This window comes from Pelophylax lessonae (assembly GCF_965119305.1).
Source record: "Pelophylax lessonae genome assembly, chromosome: 7".
Classification (NCBI taxonomy): domain Eukaryota; kingdom Metazoa; phylum Chordata; class Amphibia; order Anura; family Ranidae; genus Pelophylax; species Pelophylax lessonae.
The window spans coordinates 112,217,317-112,236,965 of NC_138774.1; the positions used below are offsets into that span (position 1 = coordinate 112,217,317).

Below are 19,649 nucleotides of genomic sequence, written 5' to 3' on the forward strand. Positions count from 1 at the left end.
CGCTCACCGTAACAATGCATACATTTTTGGCCGTCCTTCGTCCTGGTTCGCGTCCTCCGGCCATCTGATTGGCCGGAGGTGCGTTGACATCATGCGCACGGGAGCCGCAGTTCACGGCACAGAACTCAGAACTCAGAAGGAACGGCACTGGTGAACGTTCCTTCAGAACGCATGCGTCAATATCAGCTGCATGCAATGTAAATATCTCCTAAACGGTGCAAGTTTAGGAGATATTTACAGTACCTATAGGCCTTATTAAAGGCTTACCTATAGGTTAAAGTCATTAAGGGGGGTTACAATTGCTTTAAAATGAGCCAAGGCTCATCAAAATAGCTTTTTTTTTTCCATGTGCTAAAACAGAAGCAGGTTCTGATCCAGTAGAGATTTCCTTGGTGGGCACAAAACCAGATTTTAAATTAAATAACCGGTCATGGCCTGTTCAGATGAAATGAAAAGCCAGATAGTACACGTGTCTTTTCCAATTTAACCTTGGGTTTAGATAATAATTTTTCTGTTTTCTTTGCAGATTGTACAAGAACTGAAGAGCAGCGACGTTGCCAAAACATTCCGGAAAGCAATCAACCGCAAAGAGGGGATTTGTGCAATTGGAGGCACCTCAGAGTTGTCTAGTGAGGGGACACAACACTCATATTCTGGTAAGATAGCGCAGCAGAAAAGCCTAATGAGATCTGGAAGGTTTTTAAAAATTGGGATTCATCTGCACTTTGTAGTTTGATTTTTTTTTTTTTTAGCTTTGGACAGAGTGGACAGGGATTGGAACAGCTGTCAATTCTTATTGCTGTCTGTCCCCATCAGGGGGATTAAACCTCTCTATTTATCCGGTTTACATTATCATTGAAAGTGCAAGAAAATCCCACATTTTGGGTTGTCCCCCAGAAAAGTAACAGAGGGGAAATCTTTCAATTGGGTCACTAGTTCTGGTGAACTGGGGGTCCCCAAGGGATTTCCTCTAACTTCCTGTTTTGGCTAAGGGACAGGAAGTGAAGGGAAATCTCCCCAATGGGTCACAAATGGCAAAAAATAAACTGATGGTTCATGACCGTCCCTTGCGCCCCTTTCACACGGGCGCCTCTGATCGGTGGACAGCAGTTTCTCAGCGGGGGACCGCACCGCTGATTACAGCTGGGTAGGTGGATGACAGGTCCGTCTCCGCTCATTGTGCAGAGTGGAGACGGTCACTATCCCACTCTCCTCTATGAGGAAATCGGGTGAAAAGGGACTGCCTTTGCCTTTTCATCTCATCCGCCAGATGGATGGAAAATCGGATCACTGTGTCTGGATTTTGCGGGCAGAATCTAAAGGCGATGGATGTCGGTAGACATGTCATCGCTGACATCCACCGCTCCATAGGGGAAAGTGCAAGGTCCGATCAGGTCCGTCCGAAAAACTGACAGGCAGACCTGATCGGACAGCCTGTGTGAAAGGGCCTTACTCTATCCAGAATGAAGAAAAATGTTTTGCCTATAGTTCTACTTAACGGCCCAAATTAGCTATCTTTTATTTTAAGTATTTTTGTTTGGAGTTCACACCCCCCCCCCCCCCCCCCAAATACTGTTGTGTCCTCATACTAGTATTACTGAGTAAGGTGAGCCATTTGTCATGCATTCTCGACTTGGCAAGTGACTGTGAATAATATGGACTACCCGAAAGTTTGTAAATTCCAGCCCACTATACAACTGTTTAAGAGGAACAAGCGGAGGAGCCAAGAGGTGCTTGCTGCAAGAACACATGCCTACTGCATGTTATCTACCCAGTAGTAACTGCCATGCTTTTCAGGGAAATGTCGCCGATGCATTTGTAATAAAACATGTGGTTGGTTTTTAAAAAAATTTGTTTACGGCTTTAATGAAGGCATTCTTACAATTTCTTTACAGCAGAATGTCTTTACAGATGTATTTTATAATTTGAAAATTTGACGATAGCTGCCCATATAATGTAAGCACATTATAAAATTAAAAATAAAAATCTGTTTGCCTTTTTTGCCTATATTGTTACATTGTATCTACCTTAAGATTTTTGACTCTGCACACAGTTATGAGTAAATTGTGATGCAATGGCAACTCTCTGTGCTCCTGTGATTTGTCAGCATAGTGTCTCAAAACACATGAACCAAAACATTACTTGATAAAGTTGTTATAAAATTTGAATGTTAGCAGTTCTCCATTTGCAGGGGAAGTAAAGCGATGATTGTTTACATTTTAGTGGTTTCAGTGATATCACATGTTAAAACAATATACTTAGTTTTAATAAGAGTGGAGATCTTGTTTTGGGTGTTGTCTGTCGTTCATATACGTTTTGTGGTCTATTTTAGAGGAAGAAAAATTTGCCTTTGTCAACTGGATAAATAAAGCCTTAGAAAATGACCCAGACTGCAAACATGTCCTTCCCATGAATCCAAACGCCAACGACCTATTCCGGGCACTTGGAGATGGCATTGTGCTTTGGTGAGTACACGTGAAGCGCCTGGCATATGTGTATACTAAAAAGCAGCTTGCCATTAGAGAATTATCTTCAATATCCATGTTCTATTGTATACTATAGAAGTGCTCTTGTGCTACGTGACTGAAACGTATGTCTCAGTAGATGGAAGTGTACTTTACTATAAATGTATTTAATGGGAAAAGCTAATATATTTACAGTTGCCTGAATAGTGGCAGATTTTAACATTTACCCTTCTAGTAAAGGCATCATGATGCCTTTAATCAGACCCCATTAATAACCATAAGTCTCGCGTATATGCGTTTAGCTTGAAAGTAATTCTTTAATTAGAATCAAAATTGTACTTCCTCTTCACCTTTTATATGCCTCTGCTGCAGGACCCTGATACCGATAGTGGGATGAGTTTGGCAGAGCCAGCATTTCATTTCCGAGAACTGTGCTAGCTGGTGTATCTTCTGCAGGAAACTTAATTTCCTATCATTCTACTCATCATGGCAAAGCCATAGCGTGCAGGGAATTAGGTGTGCCAAACAGAGCAAGGTGGACAGGGCCTTGGCATGTCCTATGCAGTGATTGGCAAGCTAGGGCTTGGTAAGGGTCGTTAACAATTATTTCAGTCATGCCCCCTGTGACCTTATAGTCCCCAGCTTTAACCTTTTCGAAAATTAGCGCAAAGCGGCAATGTCAAAGCAATTTTTATAAAGAGAAAGCCGTGCCGTCACTCTGGAGAAAGTAGACTTGCAAGCCATCAGCTACTGCGAGCCAAAGAGCATTACTGACCATGACCATAGTTCTACTGTCATTTACTGACCAATTTATAACAGGGGAGTACATATGGAATGGGCAGTTTGCGCATCTGGAAAGTCGCCATCAATACTAAAGGATATGTCCGGGCAGCATATGCTCAGGCAAGAATGGGACAACATTCCTCTCCCAAAACTCCACATCAGTTGGTCTCCTCAGTTCCCAAATGTTTACAGAGTGTTAAAGAAGGGATACTATACTCTGGCTTACTTGACCCTGTCACAATATTTGAGCTGTTTTTGAGCAAATTTTTTGAGCTGTGTTGCTGCCATCCATTTCAAAATTACCTGATTTCTTTCTTAAAATGGTATGTTTTCCCAGTTTAAACATTTGATATGTATTTTATTTTCTATCGTGCATAAAATATGGGTTTATAAGATTTGCAAATGATTACAATGTTTATGTAAATTTTACAGTGTCCTGACTTTTTTGGAATTGTCATTGTACAATATGCTCTACTTGATGCAAATTGGAGATCAGAATAATTTTATGTAAATATTTGAATTATCATAGCCTGGCCCCAGTAGCACTTATTAGCCTAAAAACGTAGCTGCTTTTCACATGAGCTGTCAAAGCATCATCTGAATATTACATTTTCCTTGTTTTCCAGTAAAATGGTTAATTTGTCTGTACCTGACACTATTGATGAAAGAGCAATTAACAAGAAGAAACTAACTCCTTTTACCATCCAGGTGAGTCAATAAGTAGGGTTGCCTTTTACTGCAGTAGTCTCAGAATTTAACTGAACGCCAAATTGATATTGGAGTCAAAGCAAATAATCACACAGTGATTCAGAGCCTTTATAAGTTCTGCATCACAAAAAGGGTTACTGTTTGATCTTTGTAATTGGACAAAAATAATCAAAGTGTAATTAGATATTAAAAATATGGGGAAATTACATATGGTTTGCGAAGTGGGAAAAGGAAACCTCTTTCATTTTGGCTCTTTCCCGTACAGGTAGTTCTTTGCCCTATTTATAGAGAAATTGGATAGCTTTCTCTGAGAAATAAAGTCCATTGCCATTTTAAAATAAGTTTCTCTTACGTCCTCCGACAGTCGCCGCCGCCATCACTGTTGGGTATTGACTTCCGCTCCGCAGGAGTAGCTAGGCATAAAGATTTAGTCAAAAGAACAAAGGCATTTGCATATACACACCCCTGGGGGCTGTCCCATCTGGTCAATACCCCCCTGCAGTGACCACTCCCAACTCAGTTTTTAATCTGCCTAGCGTCAGGAGTAGTAGGCTTCCCTGTGCTGGGGCTACAGCCTCAGCCTATCTAATCTTCTTTTTTTATTTGATTTTCTTTTGAAAATGTCTGTCAGTTTTCTCTTACTTTACTAGCTATTTATTTTGTCCGCTTAGTTTTTAGTCGGTTCTTCGGATGAAGATGGATCATGCGGTGCTGGGATTCGGACTGACGGCCCTGGTTCTCCAGGGCAGAAGGGTCAGATGGACCCCCAGCCCGCCATCGAGCGTTCAGCTTATGGTTCGCCCTGGCATTATGAACGACCCATCCCTGCTCGCTGCAGGGATGCAGCCGTGAGGTGGCTACCTCACAGGACTCATCTGCGATGCTGCAGTGTAATGTCCCTGGCTAATGGCACTCCCTGTCAGATGAGGACAGCGGTTTTCCGTTCTGAGAGGCACCCCACGCCATCTGGTACAGGTAAGTACTTCTGTGTGTGGCCTCTGTCTGGGGTGGCAGTCCTGTGTTGCTGTGTGTTCCCCATGTCTGTGCTTGTGTGACTCCCTGATGCGGTCCCTGAGGGGATCGCTTGTGCATGCGCTGCAATGCTATATGTTTCTGGGGGTCCCCTTCCCTGTGTCACCTTGGTGCTTGTTGGGGATACAGACTGTGTGTGGCGACCGCGGCGGGTTATTTTCGCGGGGTCCGCCATCTTTGATTTGGGCAGGCATGTTGAGCTCCTCTATGGGCACTACTGCATGCTGTTTTGGCGCCATCCGCTGCCATTTTTGTGGTAGTTGAACGATCGTTCCGACCGCATGTCCGGCGGCCATTTTGGCGAAGCCTCCCATGCAATCCTATGGGGCAGCCATTTTCCCTGAGTCTGGCAGCCTGTAAGTTCAGCCTACTCTAGCAGCACTTCCTTTTCCTCTGCACAGGACATCGGTGGCAACACTCTGCAGGCTCTGCAGGTTATCGCTCTCAATATTTCTCTGTATTGTCGCTTCTGGCTCAGTTTTTTCTCCTTTTGGGGGTCTTTTATCACTGTACCTGTAGCGGTGGGCTGCGCGATCCGCAGCGCTCTTAAAGGGGCAGTACACATTTTCTTGCACTGCTTTTTTGTAACCTTGAGCAATGGATTCTCAGGATAGCAAATTCCCCCCCCCCCGCTCTGGTGGGGGGACCCCGGTTCTCCTGTGGCCCCTCTGCGACCTCATTTGGCCGCTGTGGTGGCGACTTTGGTGTCGAATATGGAAATGCTGATGGCTGAACGTGCTGCAAAAAAGAGGGCTAGATTGTCTCTCTCCTTTGATTCAGATGGTGATATGGCTGCTGCTGCGAGCATGCCCTTTTCAGGGTCTCGCTCATCTTTGGACCTACTTGGGTCTGAGGGGGAGGCAGAGGTGAAGGGGGTTGATACCTCCTCCCCAGGGTCGCCTGAAGAACAGGTGACCATGGATGAGTTCATTATTTCTGTTAAGGAAACTTTACATTTGGAGGATGAGCCCAGTCCTCCGGGCATTGTGTCCTCGTTTGGGACACACAGGACTCACAAGTCGGCGCAGGTTTTTCCCTGCCCAGCTGAATTTCATTACACTGTTAATGAAATGTGGCACACGTTAAAACGTCCATTCCTGGTACCTAGCCGGTTCAAATTGCTTTATCCTTTTGCGCCGGCTACGGAATCACGATGGTGTGTGCCTCCACAGGTTGATCACACGGTGGCCGTGTTAAACAAGGCTACCTTGGTTCCTTCTGAGGATACCCCGGTTTTCCGGGACCCTACGGACCGGCGGTTGGAGTCTCTTGCCCGCCATTCCTATACGGTGGCGGGCTCGTTGCTCAAACCAGTTTTCGCGTCCGTTTTGGTGACTCAGGTGGTGGCTGATTGGACTAAGGTGCTTAGGAGCAACCTCGTGTCTGATGGTGTTCCGCCTGCCCGGCTGGAAATAATGTATCAGATCCACCAAGGAAGCCTGTATCTGTGTGATGCGGCCTTAAATGAGGCCCCCTTGGTGGTTCGCCTCTCTAGTGTCGCGGTGCTTAACCGGCGACTGATATGGCTAAAGAGCTGGTCGGCTGACCAGTCCTCTCGGAAAACGGTTGCTGATTTTCCCTATGCTGGCTCTCGCCTTTTTGGCGAAGCGCTGGATACCCTGGTGAAGGGCGTCACAGGGGGTAAGAGCACCTTGCTGCCCCAGAACCCGAAGCATAAGTCCTTTTGCGGCAAGCAGGGTTCTGCGCCTAGATCCACTTAGGGGTCATTTCGTGCCTTTCAGGACCAATCCAAGGGCAAGCCCTTCAAGGCCCAGGGCAGCCAGAAGAATCCCTGGGCGGGTAAGCAGAAGTCGGGCAATGCCGGCTCAGCGGGTCAGTCCGCCTCCGCCTGAGGGGGCGCCCTCACCCATTTCAGGGGTGGGGGGACGTTTGCGCGGTTTCCTCAAACCTTGGCTGCTCCGGATATCGGACAGGTGGTTTCAGGAAATCATTTGATCGGGGTACAAGATAAATTCCTTTCCAGGCCACCGGACAGATTCTTTCCCTCAAATCTTCATTTGCCTCCGGGGCGTCTGCAGGACCTGCACCAAGCGGTGCAGGACCTTCTTGCTCAGGGGGTGATTGTCCCGGTGCCTCATCGGGACAGGTTTCGGGGGTTTTATTCAAATCTGTTCACTGTGCCCAGAAAGGAGGGCAAAGTGTGTCCTATTCTGGACCTGAAAGCGCTGAACCGCTTTGTGCGTGTTCGCAAGTTCCGTATGGAGTCTCTCCGTTCGGTGGTGGCCTCCTTGCGTCCTCGATAGATCTGAAGCATGCGTACCTACACATCCCCATTTTCGAAGGTCACCAGAGGTACATTCGTTTCTCTATCGCAGAGGACCACTATCAGTTTGTGGCGTTACCTTTCGGTCTCGCTTCGGCACCAAGGGTTTTTACCAAGGCGTTGGCGCCGGTTCTGGGCCTGCTGAGGGCACAGGGCATTGCGGTCTTGGGTTACCTGGGCGATCTGCTTCTGAGATCACGTGCCAGCCAGGACCTAGTACGCGATCTGTCCACCACGGTACAGATGCTCCAGGAGTTCGGATGGACCATCAACGTTCAGAAATCTGCGTTGTCTTCATCGGTTTGTCTTCCCTATCTGGGGATGATTCTGGACTCTGCTCAGGCAAAGGTGTTCTTGCCGGAGGACAAGCTCCGGACCTTGCAGGAAGAGATCAGGTCCCTCAGGGACAACCCGTCCTCGTCACTCAGGACCTGTATGAGGTCTCTGGGGCTGATGGTGTCGGCCTTCGAGGCGATACCCTTTGCTCAGTTTCACACGCGGGCTCTCCAGACGGAGATTCTGGCCAGGTGGGACAGACTGCCTCAGTCCCTGGATCTGAGTGTCTCCTTGAGTCGTCAGACCAGATTGGCTCTTCTGTGGTGGCTCCAGTCCCCGTCGGTGGCGGAAGGCAAGTCCTTCTGTCCGTTGGTGTGGACGGTGATTACCACGGATGCCAGCCTGTCGGGCTGGGGTGGAGTACTGGGCAACCTGTCTGCCCAGGGCACTTGGTCGGAGGAGGAATCCTCCCTTCCGATAAATGTGCTGGAATTGCGAGCGATAAAACTTTGTCTCTTCCAGTGGTCGGACCGACTTCGGGGCCGTCCTGTCCGGGTACAGACGGACAATGCTACCGCGGTGGCTTACATCAACCACCAAGGGGGCACCAGGAGTGCCCAGGCGGCCCGAGAGGTGACCGACATTCTGTTGTGGGCCGAGACTCATGTCTCAGTGATTTCAGCAGTTGACATTCCAGGTGTGGAGAATTGTCAGGCGACTATCTGAGCCGCCAGACCCTGGACCAGGGGGAATGGTCCCTACACCCGGAGGTCTTCCAAATGCTGTGTGCAAGATGGGGATCCCCGGACGTGGATCTGTTCGCATCTCGAAAAGTTCGTGGCAAGAACGCGCGATCCTCTGGCAGTCGCCTCGGATGCGTTGGTGGCCCCTTGGTATCAGTATCATCTGATGTATGCCTTTCCTCCGATTCAGTTGCTATCCAGGTTCCTCCGCAGGCTAGCCTCGGAACCGCACCTGGTGATTCCGGTGGCTCCGGACTGGCCACGCCGGTCCTGGTACGCCGACGTTGTTCATATGGCAGTGGCGTCTCCGTGGCGGCTGCCCATGCGGGAAGATCTCCTGTCTCAGGGTCCGATCTTCCATCCTGCTTTACAGTCGCTGGCTTTAACGGCTTGGCTGTTGAAACCCAGGTCCTGAGGGACAGGGGTCTCTCTTCTGAGGTCATCCCTACCCTTGTCAAGGCTAGGAAGACCTCCTCTGGAAAAATCCATTACCGTACCTGGAAGGCTTATTTCGCCTGGTGTGAGTCCAGGGGGTTCTCCCCTCGCTCGTACTCGGTGTCGAGAGTGTTGGCCTTTCTCCAGGTGGGAGTGGACCAGCGACTGGCGCTTGCCACGATCAAGAGCCAGGTGTCCGCACTGGCTATTATTTTCCAACGCCCTGTGGCGTCTCATTCTCTGGTCCGCACCTTCATTCAAGGTGTGCGACATTTGGCTCCTCCCAGGAAGGAGCCTTTACCTCCATGGGACTTGAACTTGGTTCTGTCCGTGTTGCAGCGTGCTCCCTTTGAAAACATTCGGGAGATATCGTTACCTCTGCTGTCCACGAAGGTTGCCTTTTTGGTGAAGATCACTTCGGCTCGCAGGGTGTCGGAGCTGGCAGCGTTATCTTGCCGTTCTCTGTACTTGGTGATTCACCAGGATAAGGTGGTCTTGCGCCCGCATCCCTCCTTTCTTCCTAAGGTGGTCTCGGAGTTTCACCTTAATGAGGACATTGTCCTGCCTTAGCTTTGTAGGAAGCCTAAGCATCCTAAGGAGGTTGCTCTGCATTCCTTGGATGTTGTCAAAGCGATCAGGGTCTACCTGTCGTCTACGGAGTCCTTTCGGAAGACGGATTCCCTCTTTGTCCTTCCTGAGGGGCCTCGGAAGGGCATGGCTGCGTCTGCAGTAACCATTGCCAAATGGATCAGACAGACCATTGAACAGGCTTACGCCTTGAAGTAACGGGTTCCGCCCTTCCCTGTTAAGGCGCACTCTACCAGATCTGTGAGTGCGTCCTGGGCCTATTGGCATCGGGCCTCGGTGGCCCAGGTGTGCAAGGCTGCGACTTGGTGGTCGGTGCACACTTTTTCCAAATTCTACAAAGTAGACGTTCTGGCATCAGCTGATGCTTCCTTTGGCCGCAAGGTTCTCGGCAGTGCCATGACGGACTAAGTCTTTATGCCTAGCTACTCCTGCTGTAGCCTAACAGTGATGACTTAGAGGCGACGACAACTGTCGGAGGACTCAGAGAAAGGAATTTTACAGGTAAGATTTTACAAAAATTCAGTTTTTTCTCTTTCGTTCATTGACGGACATAGCTTCATATCTTCTTAGGATTAGGACACTAGGCAGAAAATAATTGACTACACCTATAGGGCAGTCCCAGGGGGTATACCCCCAGTTCCTGCTATAGGACTTCAGTTTTTTTTTTTTCTGCCTAGTCAGGAGTAAGGACCTAGCTCCCTGCTGGGATCTTTGGTCCTAGCATTTTTCCTTTTTTAAACTGAACTTTCTCTAGCGCTCATTGACAGACGTAGTCCTCGGTGATACACCACCTTCGGGTTATGTTGCCTCCACAGGAGCAGGACTAGACAGGAAATTAAAAAGCTCTGGCCACACCCTAGGGGCAGTCCCAGAGGGTATATCCTCTCTCTCACTGCCTCAGCAAATCAGTTATTTTCTGTCTAGTTAGGAGTAAGGACCTAGATACCTTGCTGGGATCTTAGGTCCTGGCAAGAATTTTTTTCTTAAAGGATTTTTTAGACAGCTTTTTTTCTCCAGTGTTCCTGTGAGATCTTCAAGCAAGAAAGCTGAACTGGGCGACGGGCTGGATGTTGAGATCCGGTGGTCACCCCAGTTCAGCCTACGAGCGCGTGCAGGCCATAGCTCCGCGCTGGGTCGGCCGCGACAAAGTCCCATTAAAAGGACTGAACCCGCGAGTTAAACGTCTCGCTGAAACGCCAAAGACCATGAGTCACGGCGTCCGTATCGGTCGACAGCCCTCCCGCCCCGGTGGAGAGGGGTACTGTCAGGAGTTGGTGCCCGCCTGGTTCCGGTATGGTGAGTAGTATGTTCCCCCTTTTTTCCCTGACGGGTTTTGTGGTGAACGCGGGCCCCTCTCTGTATGGTAAGAAAGAGTCCTTTCTATCCTATAACATGTCACAAATCCTCCTACTTTGAGTGTGATTTTATGTGTGCAAAAGCCAGGAGGCTTGGTTTGGGAGCTAACAATCTATTGTATACATGTTTAAAAGATGTAATCTGTGGCATTCTGGGAATCTTATGGGTTAAGTATAAGCTACCTACCAGTCAGAAGCCACGGACATGTAGACTGCCTTCCTAATCAGATCTCCAGCTATTAGCAGGCCTCCCGAACGGCCATGCGGTCCGCCAGGGCCGGTACCGCCAACCACGCCATATCCCCATGCAGAGAGAGTGTTGTGTGCCCTGCAGCACACCGCTATTCAGTATAGGCCGCCGCCATTTTTTTTGCTGGATCGCACGAGCCGCCATTTTGGCGTAGCCACGTGTCTCCAGCATGGGGGCGGCCATGTTTGAGGTGATCCTACACCTCGTGGAGCTTGGGGGAGGCGCCGGAAGGCGTGCAGAGGGGCGGAGCCGCCTCCTTTCTTCCTGGGCAGCCAGCCAAAAGACTTCCTGTTTGTCAAGACAGCGCTGTAAGCTGTTGCAGTTTAACTCTGAGCATCAAGTGGTGAGCCTGGGGGTCTATCTCTCTCTCTCGAGATCGATAGGGATCCCTAGCAGGTAACACTAAGGGGCTTTTTGTGGCGCTGGGGGTCAGAAAAAAAAAAAAAAGAAAAAAAAAAGTTTTTTTCCTTACTTTTGAATTATATTATCCAGGAAGTAACTGGAGTTATTATGGACCCTGCCACACATATTCCCCCACCTGTTTCCCTCGAGGGGGCCTCGGGACCCGCCGGTGCACAGAGTATAGAGTCATTTACAGCAATTTTGGAGTCTATGGTGGCTCGGGTGGAGGCGGCCTGTCAGGGACGGGGGTCAAGGAAGCGACCCCCGCCTACCCCTATACTATCTGACACCTCTGACTCAGATTCAGAGATGGTCACGGCAGTTGCAGGTTCCTCTGCAAGGGCTGTTATCCCAGGTAAAGCCCCCTCAGACAGTGAGGAGGACGCTTCTTCTCTTGCTATAATTCAGGAAGAAGCATTGGTGGACGCACTAGTTGTGGCAGTGCAAGAAACCTTAAAACTTGAGGCTTTACCGGCAGAGGCAACTGAAACAGAGAGGCCTTTTGGGACTAATAAGCCCATCAAGACGGCGAAGGCTTTTCCTGTACCTAAATGTTTTGGTAATCAGATTAAAGGAGAATGGGAGCATTCTAAACGTACCTTTACTATTTCCAAGCGTATTGCTAGACGCTATCCGTTTGAGGAATCCATCATTAAGAAATGGACGGTACCACCAGTCGTGGATCCGCCTATTTCCAGGCTGAATAAAGCCACGGTTATTCCAGTGGAGGACACTTCGTCCTTTAAGGATCCGGTGGATCGAAAGATAGAAGCAGAGTCCCGCACTATCTTTTCTCTGATAGGGTTAGCATTTAGACCAGTAATTGTTATTGGTCTAGTTTCCCAGACACTTACGGAATGGGCGAAAATGGTACGCCAAGATCTTAGGGGAAAAGATATTCCCCAGGAGACATCTGATTTGATGGAACAGATCATACAAGGGCTACGGTTTATCTGTGACGCAGCCTTGGACACTACTCCCTTGTTAGGGCATGCATCTAAGTTAGCAGTGATCCTCAGACGTGTGCTGTGGTTAAAATGCTGGTCAGCTGACCTAGGTTCCAAAAAGACCTTGACCAATCTCCCTTTTCAGGGGAATCGTCTATTTGGGGCCAACCTAGATGAAATCATTAAGGATGCCACTGGGGGCAAGAGCACTTTTTTGCCACAGGCTGCAAAAGCTAAGGGACCTCGCAACAAGCGAGGACCTTTCTTTACCGCCCATAAAGGGCGCCCGGCTGGTACTCCCGGGAAAGGCAAGACTCCTCCAGGAGGGTTCAAGAAGGGCTGGTCGGACAAGCAGAGGACCAACCCAGCCAAACCCGAAGTAAAGGAGTACACAGCCTGAAGGTGCGCCCCCACCCGGTTTCAGGGTGGGGGGACGTTTTCACCGGTATTCAGGACATTGGATCGAGCATCAACCACTACTACCGGTGCGATTCTTCCCTTCCAACATTTAAGTACCACAGGAAGCGGTAGTTACCGTTCCCTGAATAGATCTTTTCCTTTACCTTTTCCTAAGATTAGTCCCGATACCTCACAGGAATCGGATCTGATTGACCAGATAGGCCAAGTAGCCTCTAGTCGGGTGACTTCGGTCCCTGAGGTTCAACCAGAAAAGATCACCTTTCCTGATAACGATCAGGTATCTGATAAATGTGTGGAAACAGAAAACGACCAGACTTTCTCGGATGGTCGGGGCCAGATAGCTCTAGGGACGCCTGGTTCAGATCCAATCAGCGCCAGTGGTCCTAGAAATTCTAGGCTGGCCTCCTCAAGCCGGCCTGGCCGACTTGGACATGTTAGTCGCAGACGTTCCGTGGGAACTTCGTCTCAGGGAGTGTCTGTGGTCTCAAGGACCAATTTACCTTCATGCTTTACAGTCGCTGGTTTTAATGGCCTGGCCATTGAGACCCAAGTACTGAAGGACAGAGGTTTGTCTACTTCAGTCATTCCTACCCTTATTAAAGCAAGGAAAGCGACTTCCAGCAAAGTCTATTATCACACATGGAAGACTTATATTGCGTGGTGCGAATCTTTAGGATTTCCTCCACGTACCTATTCGGTGTCTCGAATATTGGCCTTTTTGCAACAAGGGGTTGAGCAGAAGCTAGCCTTGAGCACCATCAAGGGTCAAGTTTCAGCATTAGCAATCTTCTTTCAGAAACCTTTAGCTACCAAATCCTTGGTGCGGAATTTCATCCAGGGGGTGCGGCACCTGGCTCCTCCAGTCCGCGCGCCCTTACCGCCCTGGGATCTTAATTTGGTTTTGTCGGTTCTACAGAAACCTCCCTTTGAAAACATCAGGGAGATTCCCTTGCTTACTTTATCCCAGAAGGTGGTCTTCTTGGTGGCTATTACTTCTGCTCGCAGGGTGTCAGAACTGGCTGCATTATCATGCCAGTCCCCATACCTAGTGATTCATAGGGATAAGGTAGTACTTCATCCTAAGCCATCTTTTCTTCCTAAGGTGGTTTCAGATTTTCATCTGAATGAAGATATTGTACTACCTTCCTTGTGTCCTCAGCCCAAGCATCATCGGGAACATGCGTTGCATTCCTTAGATGTGGTTCGGGCAATCAGGGTATACCTGAAAGCTACGGAATCATTCCGTAAGACGGATTCACTTTTTGTGATCACGGATGGCCCCAGAAAGGGTTTGCCTGCATCTGCCGCGACCATTGCCAAATGGATTAGACAAACGGTGGTACAGGCTTATTCTATTAAGGGTCAGAGTCCTCCGTTCCCTGTTAGGGCGCACTCCACTCGAGCGCTCAGTACTTCCTGGGCCTTTCGCCATCAGGCGTCAGTGGTCCAGGTATGTAAGGCGGCCACTTGGTCGTCGGTACATACCTTTACAAAATTCTATAAAATTGATGTGACGGCATCGGCGGATGCCTCATTTGGCCGCAAGGTTTTGCAGGCCGCAATTTGAGGAGACCGGTGGTCTACCTCGAGGGTTTTTTTCTGTTTGAAAAAAAAAAGAAAAATTTTTTTCTCTCTTTTGTTGAGTCTCATCATTAAGGATGAGCATTGTAAACTTCTAGTTGGCACCGGTTGGGCCTTCTAGATTGGGATTTGATTTCATTTTCCCACCCCTCAGTTGTGATACTGCTCTGGGACGTCCCGAAGGTGGTGTATCATCGAGGACTACGTCTGTCAATGAGCGCTAGAGAAAAATGGATTTTTGTAAAATCTTACCGTAAAATCCTTTTCTCTTAGCTCATTGACAGACGTAGTCCCCGCCCCTCTGTTTTTTTGAGTTGGGTTGGGTTAAAATCTCTAAAGAATGCTTTTTCACATAACTGATTTGCTGAGGCAGTGAGAGAGAGGATATACCCTCTGGGACTGCCCCTAGGGTGTGGCCAGAGCTTTTTAATTTCCTGTCTAGTCCTGCTCCTGTGGAGGCAACATAACCCGAAGGTGGTGTATCACCGAGGACTACGTCTGTCAATGAGCTAAGAGAAAAGGATTTTACGGTAAGATTTTACAAAAATCCATTTTTTTTTCCTTTTGTTTTCTTTCTACAGTTTATTCTGTTCCAGTGAGAACTACAATCAACTGCCAGACTGGGTGATGCACTGAATATCCTAGATCCTCCCCAGTCTGGCCAGCGTGTGCATGCATACCGCAGCTCCGTGCCGGGGGGGCTGGCCTGGCCTGCGAGTGAAACACCTCCGAGGATGCACACAATTTGGTCGCGGTGTGAGTCGAAGCATACCTCTGACCCAATGTGCTGGGGCAGGTCCCTGGTTAGGCCCCCCTTGCTGGTCTTAAGTACCTGAAGGTTTCCTGGAAGTCATGTGGTGCTGCCATTTTCCCGTGGCTGACTGCATGGGAACTCGGCGGCCAGGTTTGTGTATTCCGGCACCATGTTTTGGTGGTTTCCCATTTAAATCAATGTGGCGGCCATTTTCTTGTAGCCAAATGGAGCGGTGCTTGGCAATGGGCTTCTAGTGGTAGTACTTCAGTTTCCTTCTCCTTTATGATCAGCAGACAGCTTGTTGCTCTCTGTCCTAAGTTGGTGGGGGTGAGTGCCTTGTGCTGTACATACTCCCTCTTCTGCTATAGCAGCGCTGCTTGGTGCTCTGGGACCGGTGGTGCAGTGGTGGGGGATTTTACAGCGTTTACAGCTTTTCTTGTACAGCTTTTGCTGGCCATCCCCAGGTTACTGTGGAGTCCCTAGAGCACGTGTCACAACCTGACCCACTCAGAAGCTACGGGACCCTCTGGGTCTGTCTGCCCTGGCGGCCATGATGGTGGTCCTGAAGTCCCTGGTGTCCAAAGTGGATAATGCTCTTCAAAAAAGATGTAGCAAAAACCACCCCCTGCCTTCAGCTACATCCTCTGCTTCTTCAGATTGAGGCTGATTTAGCCGCCGCGGATGCGAGTCACCCCACTGAGTCTGCATCCACGCACTTGGAGTGCTCTGACAGTGAGGATGATTCCTCTTCCACTACATCTGCTCAAGAAAAGGTGCTGGTGGAGGCACTGATTGCATCAGTGCGGGAAACTTTAAAAATGGGAGGCCACAGCTAATGCTGCATCGGCTGCGCCTTTGCAATCTGGTACTCGCAGACCATCCAAGGTGACTAAGATGTTCCGCTTTCCTGCATATTTCGACGAGATTGTTGCTAGTCAGTGGGGTTCCCCAAAACACATGGTTGGGATACCTAAGCATTTCGATAGGAGGTATCCTTTTGAGGAGTCCTTCTTAAAGAAACTGACAGTTCCACCGGTGGTGATTTCTCAGGTTTCCAGGTAAAATAAAGCCACACTGCTACTGGTGGAGGACGCTCCAGATTTTAAAGACCATGTAGACAAGAAGGCGGAATCTCAGGTCCGCTACCTTTTTTTATTGTGGCAGGTTTAATTTTGAGGCTGGTGTTTGCCATAACATTGGTCTCCCAGACCTTGACTGAATGGGCAAAGCTTTTACGCCAGAATTTGAAACTGGGTCAGCAATTCCATTGAGCTGGCAGATCAGTTGATATAGGGGTTACAGTATAGCGGTGAGGCCTCTCTGGATGGGGCTCCTGTGGCCTGGAGGGTGTCTGTGACAACGTTGACTCTTCGCCGCATAATTTGGCTGAAATGCTGGTTGGATCTTCCCTTTGTGGGGGACCGCTTGTTCTGCTTTTATATGGAAGAGATAATTAAAGGTCTCATGGGAGGTAATAGCCCCCTGCTTCCGCAGGTAATAAAAGCATAGAGCCTCCTCGCAAACGTGGTCCTGTTTTTTTCAACCCACAAGTGGCCCTTTCGTCCTGCTGGGTTGCAGGACAAGGGTTCTAAAACCTCCTGTACATTCTCGGGAGGTTTTTAGAGACCCTGGGTTGGTAAATCAAAAGTGGCCTCTGCTGGCCCTGCAGACAAGCCCTCCTCTGCCTGAAAGGGTGCCCTCATCCATACATGGTGTGGGGGTGACATCTTCATTTCTTTCCAGCCCATGGACCTCCTTCATTCAACAGAAATGGGTCCACGAGTTGATCAGATCAAGGTACAAGATCGAGTTTGGTTCCATGCCCCGGGCAAGCTTCTTTACTTTAAACCTGCACCTGTCCCCAGGTCAGCTACAGGGCCTTCTTGGGGCAGTTCAGGATTTGCTCCCACAAGGAGTCATTGTTCCAGAGTCGGACAGTTTCAGGGGTTTTATTCAGACCTATTTACTGTCCCCAGGAAGGAGGGCAAGTCCCGTCCAATCTTGGACCTCAAGGCCCTAAACTGCTTTGTGTGGGTTCAGAAATTCAGAATAGTCCATTCGTACAATAGTGGCATCCTTTCATTAACCACTTAAGCCCCAGGCCTATTTCTGACACTTTTTGTTTAAAAGTAAAAAATCAGTATTTTTTCCTAGAAAACTACATGAAACCCCCAAACATTATATATATATATATATATATATATATATATATATATATATATATATATATATATATATATATATATATATATATATATATATATATATATATATATATATATATATATATATATATATATATATATATATAGCAAAGACTCTGGAGAATAAAATGGCGGTCATTGCAATATTTTTTGTCACGCAGTATTTACGCAGCGGTCTTTAAAACGCCATTTTTTGGGAAAAATTACGAACAATCGCATTTCACTGCAATTAACAAAACTAAACCGAAAAGTTAGCCAATGTTTTTTGTATATTGTGAAAGATGTCACGCTGGGTAAATAGTTACCCAACATGTTACGGTTTAAAATTGCGCACACCCGTGGAATGGCGACAAACTACTGTCAATAGAAATCTCAATAGGTGACGCTTTAAAATTTTTTTAACGGTTACCAGTTTAGAGTTGGAGTGTAGCTCTTTTTCTTTTTAATTATTGCTCATGCTCTGATTGCGGCGATACCTCACATGTGTGGTTTGAAAAGTGATTTCATTCGCGGCTCGTCTTCCATATACGTTTTCTTTTGTTCGTGAGCTAACGGCTACGGGGGCTGCTAAAAATATTTTTTTTTCCTATTTATTTAATTTTTTTAAAATTTTTATCACAGGTTTAAAAAAAATAAAAATCTGATCACTTTTATTGCTGTCAGAAGCAATGTTAACATCCCTTGTGACAGCAATATGCAGTGACAGGTACTCTTTTTATGGAGGGATCGAGGGTCTAAAAGACCCTAGACCCCTCCACTCCACTTCCATGTATTCAAAACGCCGAAAACGGCATTTTTTGAATACTTGTTTTTTGAATCTGCCGCCTTTAGCAGCAGAGTAACCTGGACGTAACGTCATGTACGCCGCCTCTGGGTTACGTCATCGGAGACCCGATCAAAGCCACATCCGGCTTGGATCGGGACTCCATCCAGCTGGCAGACGTGCCGACTGGGTGCTTGGGCCTCCCAGTGGGACGGGAGACCCGGGCAAAGCCGTGGAAGGCGGCGGAAGGGGTGGGCGTCCCCTCCCGCTCGCTGGGATAACGATCGAGCGGCTCCCGAGCCACATCGGTCATTACCGCTGGAAAGCCGACCGCCGACTTTAAACAATGGTACCGGGGTGATGCCTCTAGCTAGCTAGAGGCATCATCCCCGTATAACCCCGCAAAGTCAGCCGCCTTACCCATACGTCACTTTGCGGTAAGTGGTTAAAAAGATTTTCTGGCCTCTATCGATGTCAATGACACTTACCTTCATATCTTAATATGTCGCCCACCAGCGTTTTCTTTGCTCTGCCGTAGGCGAGGAGCACTATCAATTTGTGGCGTTACCCTTTGGCCTCGCCTCAGCTCCTCCGGTGTTCACAAAAGTGTTGGCCCTGGTGGTAGCCTTGCTCAGGCAGAAGGGGATTGCGTTACTGGGTACCTGGATGATCTCCTTATGCGAGCAGAGTCTCCGTCTGTTACACAGGACGATTTGGATATCACTGTGCAAAGAGTTCGGTTGGACGCGGAATTTTTAAAAATCGGCTCTGACTCCATCCAACAAATTGGACTACCTGTGCCTGATTGGTTTCAGGCTCGGGTGTTTCTTCCAGAAACAAAACTGCTGAAATTGCAGCATGCGATTCGACTCCTGTTATCCAACCGCCAGTCATTTCTCAGGACTTGTATGCAAGTGCTGGGTTTGATAGTCTCCACCTTCGAGGCAGTTCCATTTGCTCAGTTTCATACCAGACCTCTGCAAAAGGAGATTTTGGCCAAATGGGACAAAAATCCTCGGTCCCTGGACAAACTGGTACTGTTGTGCTGGAGTACGAGAGGATCCCTGCTGTGGTGGCTCCCTTCCCCGGCGCTTCAGCAGGGAAAGTCTTTCTTCCCCTGTGCTGGACTGTGGCTTCCATGAACGCCAGCCTGTCCAGGTAGGGAGGTGTCTTGGGCACCGGAATGGACCCAGGGAGTTTGATCTCGGGAGGAGTCACGTTTCACAGATCAATATCCTGGAAATTCGGGCGATCAGGCTTTGCCTGTCCCAGTGGAAGGATCGTCTGCAGGGGTGTCCGGTAAGGATTCAATCGCACAACGCCACGGCTGTGGCATATGTCATTCATTAAGTGCGAATATGACCAAAATTGCCCTAGCGGCCAAGGAAGTGGCCGACATTCCAAGGTGGGAAGAATGCTTTGTTCCAGCCCTTTCTGCTGTGCACATTCCAGGAATGGAAAATTGGCAGGTGGACTACCTCAGTCGGCAGGACCTGAGTCTGGGCGAATGGTCCCTTCACCCAGAGGTGTTTCATCAACTGTGTCTCCAGTGGGGCACCCCCGATGTGGACCTGTTAGCCTCTTGCCTCAACCAGAAGGTTCTGAGGTTTGTAGCAAGGTGTCTGGATCCTCTGGCAGACGCTCTGGTGGCCCCTTGGG

General features: G+C 48.5%; 1 protein-coding gene across 1 annotated transcript in view; it reads left to right on the forward strand.

Annotated features, from left to right (window-relative positions):
* Window positions 1–19,649, forward strand: part of PLS3 (plastin 3) — a 254,813-nt gene that overhangs the window by 145,979 nt on the left and 89,185 nt on the right. The window contains exons 5-7 of the mRNA XM_082264386.1: window positions 527–656; window positions 2,333–2,465; window positions 3,875–3,956. Of these exons, the coding sequence (XP_082120512.1) occupies window positions 527–656; window positions 2,333–2,465; window positions 3,875–3,956 (345 nt within the window). The remainder of the gene's footprint in view (window positions 1–526; window positions 657–2,332; window positions 2,466–3,874; window positions 3,957–19,649) is intronic.